General features: G+C 41.1%; 1 protein-coding gene across 1 annotated transcript in view; it reads left to right on the top strand.

Annotated features, from left to right (window-relative positions):
• Ap4e1 (adaptor related protein complex 4 epsilon 1 subunit) overlaps positions 1-2,108 on the top strand; it is a 70,342-nt gene that overhangs the window by 22,258 nt on the left and 45,976 nt on the right. The window contains exon 6 of the mRNA XM_023724060.1: positions 1,315-1,474. Within this exon, the coding sequence (XP_023579828.1) occupies positions 1,315-1,474 (160 nt within the window). The remainder of the gene's footprint in view (positions 1-1,314; positions 1,475-2,108) is intronic.

Here is a 2,108-nt window from a genome sequence, read left to right as displayed (position 1 = left end):
GTGATCAAACTCCCAGACCCTGCGCCTGCTTACAGGTGCTTTGATCCGCTAAGCTATTTGGCTGGCCCCTATTTTTCTTCTTAAAAAGCTATTCTTTAGTGAAATATTAGGTATTGCCTTGAACACCTCAATTTTTAGATTGTATGATTTTGAGTAAAAGCAGTCTATATTAAGGGACCCATTTCATTTTTGTGTTGTTTGCTATTATTTTGAGTAGTGCTGGCCTAATCTAAAAGTATGCATGAGAGAGAAAGCAACAAGGAGTACAGTTCACTGAAAACTCTGCTAAGAATATAGAGATCTGGGCATCATGGCATATGCCTATAATCCCAGCTGCAGCTACTCGAGAGGCAGAGGCAGGAGGATTGAGTTGAAGTCAACTTGGGCAATGTAGTGAGGCTCTGTCTAAAAGAAATAATTTTAGAAAAATTAAAATACATTCCTGGGACTGGGAGTTTAGCTGCTAGGTTGTTTGCCTAGCATGTGCAATACTTTGAGTTTTTAACCCAGCACTGAAGATAAACCAAAAAGTGTAGCGTAACATGTTTTTATTTTTGCTTCATATCCTTTGAGGTTTTAAGTAGACTGGGCAAGGGAGATACAACTTTTTAGTCCTTGTGTCTCCTCACCCAGAGATATTTGGAGTATGCTTACCTATCACATAAAAAATTTGAGTACTAATAAAGAGATTGTTTAATATTACTAGCTGAAGTTACCTGTTACTGATTTAAACTTACTGCTGCCTCTTTCCCAGTTTCTAGAGATGGTTTTTGAAAGTATAGTTAGGGAATTAGGAAGTTTGTTTAGCTTTTTTTTTTTTTTAGGAAAGGATCTCTAGGGTCTCACTACGTAGATTGGATTCGCAGTGATTCTCCTGTTTTCAGCCTCCCACATGCTGGGTTTACAGGTGTGCACTAACACGCCCAGTCTCAACCACAGTCTCAGCGTGCTCCAGGGGCAGGGCCGGCACAGCATGCCAGGGATCAAACCCTGGCCCCTGTGCTCTGCCTAAGCAGGCGTTGTTTAGCTTGTTTTAACTGATTTCAAAAGTAATACAAGCATGTTATTAAAAAATTCCATAACTAGAGACTACATAACATGCATAGTTAAAATATCTTGAGATCGTGCCTTCTAGAGATAAGTAGTTTTTATAGTTTAGTGTATTAGAAAAAAGAATTTAATATTAAATGTATTCTTCTCTGTTGCTTTTCAGATTGTTATAGCTCAGATTTTTAAATCATCTGGATCATGGTCTCCAAACCAAATGCCTAGAGACTTGGATTACCTTACTTAGATTTTACCTTTTGCCCTTAGGGAGATTGTACGAAGAAAAGCTGTCCTGGCATTGTACAAGTTCCATCTCATTGCCCCTAACCAAGTGCAGCACATCCACATCAAGTTTCGGAAAGCGCTCTGTGACAGAGATGTGGGGGTGATGGCTGCTTCTTTGCATATATATCTCAGGATGATCAAGGTAAGGTGAAAATACAGCAAACCCTGAGAACTGGCTGTTAGGGAAGTATAGTTATAGAATTAAATTTCAGTAAAGGCTTACTTAACATTTGATGCTTTACTTTTGATTCTTAGTAGTAATTTTTGCTAGGTGTTATATGGGCTTATAGGCATGTTATAGAATTAGAATTGTAAAGATGCCTTCAGATTTTTCATATATCCAAAGAAATATGGAAAATGCTCGTTCTGGGAAGAGATTTAACGTGGCAGATTTGTGCGTCGTCAAGCAGTGATTCCTTTGCGTAGCTCCATGGTGTGCGTAATAACTTATATAAGGGGGACTCCAGTGTAGACTGCAGTGTTGGCTCCATCCGTCCACACTGGGGTAGGTGAGGAAAGAGGATTGGGTGCTAGGGGAAAGATTTCTTCTAGGGCGGCGCGATAGCTCATTGGACTAAGTGCTGCTTAGGCAAGTGCAGGGACTGGGGTTCACTCCCTGGTACCACATGCCACGATGGCTCTGCCCCGGGCGTGCTGAGCTGGCCACTGAGACCGGGTGTGGTGCATGTCTGTAATCCCAGCACTGGGGAGGCTGAAAACAGGAGGATCACTATGGGTCTGAGCTGTGTAGTGAGACCCTGTACCAAATATATATA

This window comes from Octodon degus, unplaced genomic scaffold (genome assembly GCF_000260255.1).
Source record: "Octodon degus isolate 3935 unplaced genomic scaffold, OctDeg1.0 scaffold00105, whole genome shotgun sequence".
Classification (NCBI taxonomy): domain Eukaryota; kingdom Metazoa; phylum Chordata; class Mammalia; order Rodentia; family Octodontidae; genus Octodon; species Octodon degus.
This window is presented reverse-complemented; position numbering and strand designations above follow the sequence as displayed.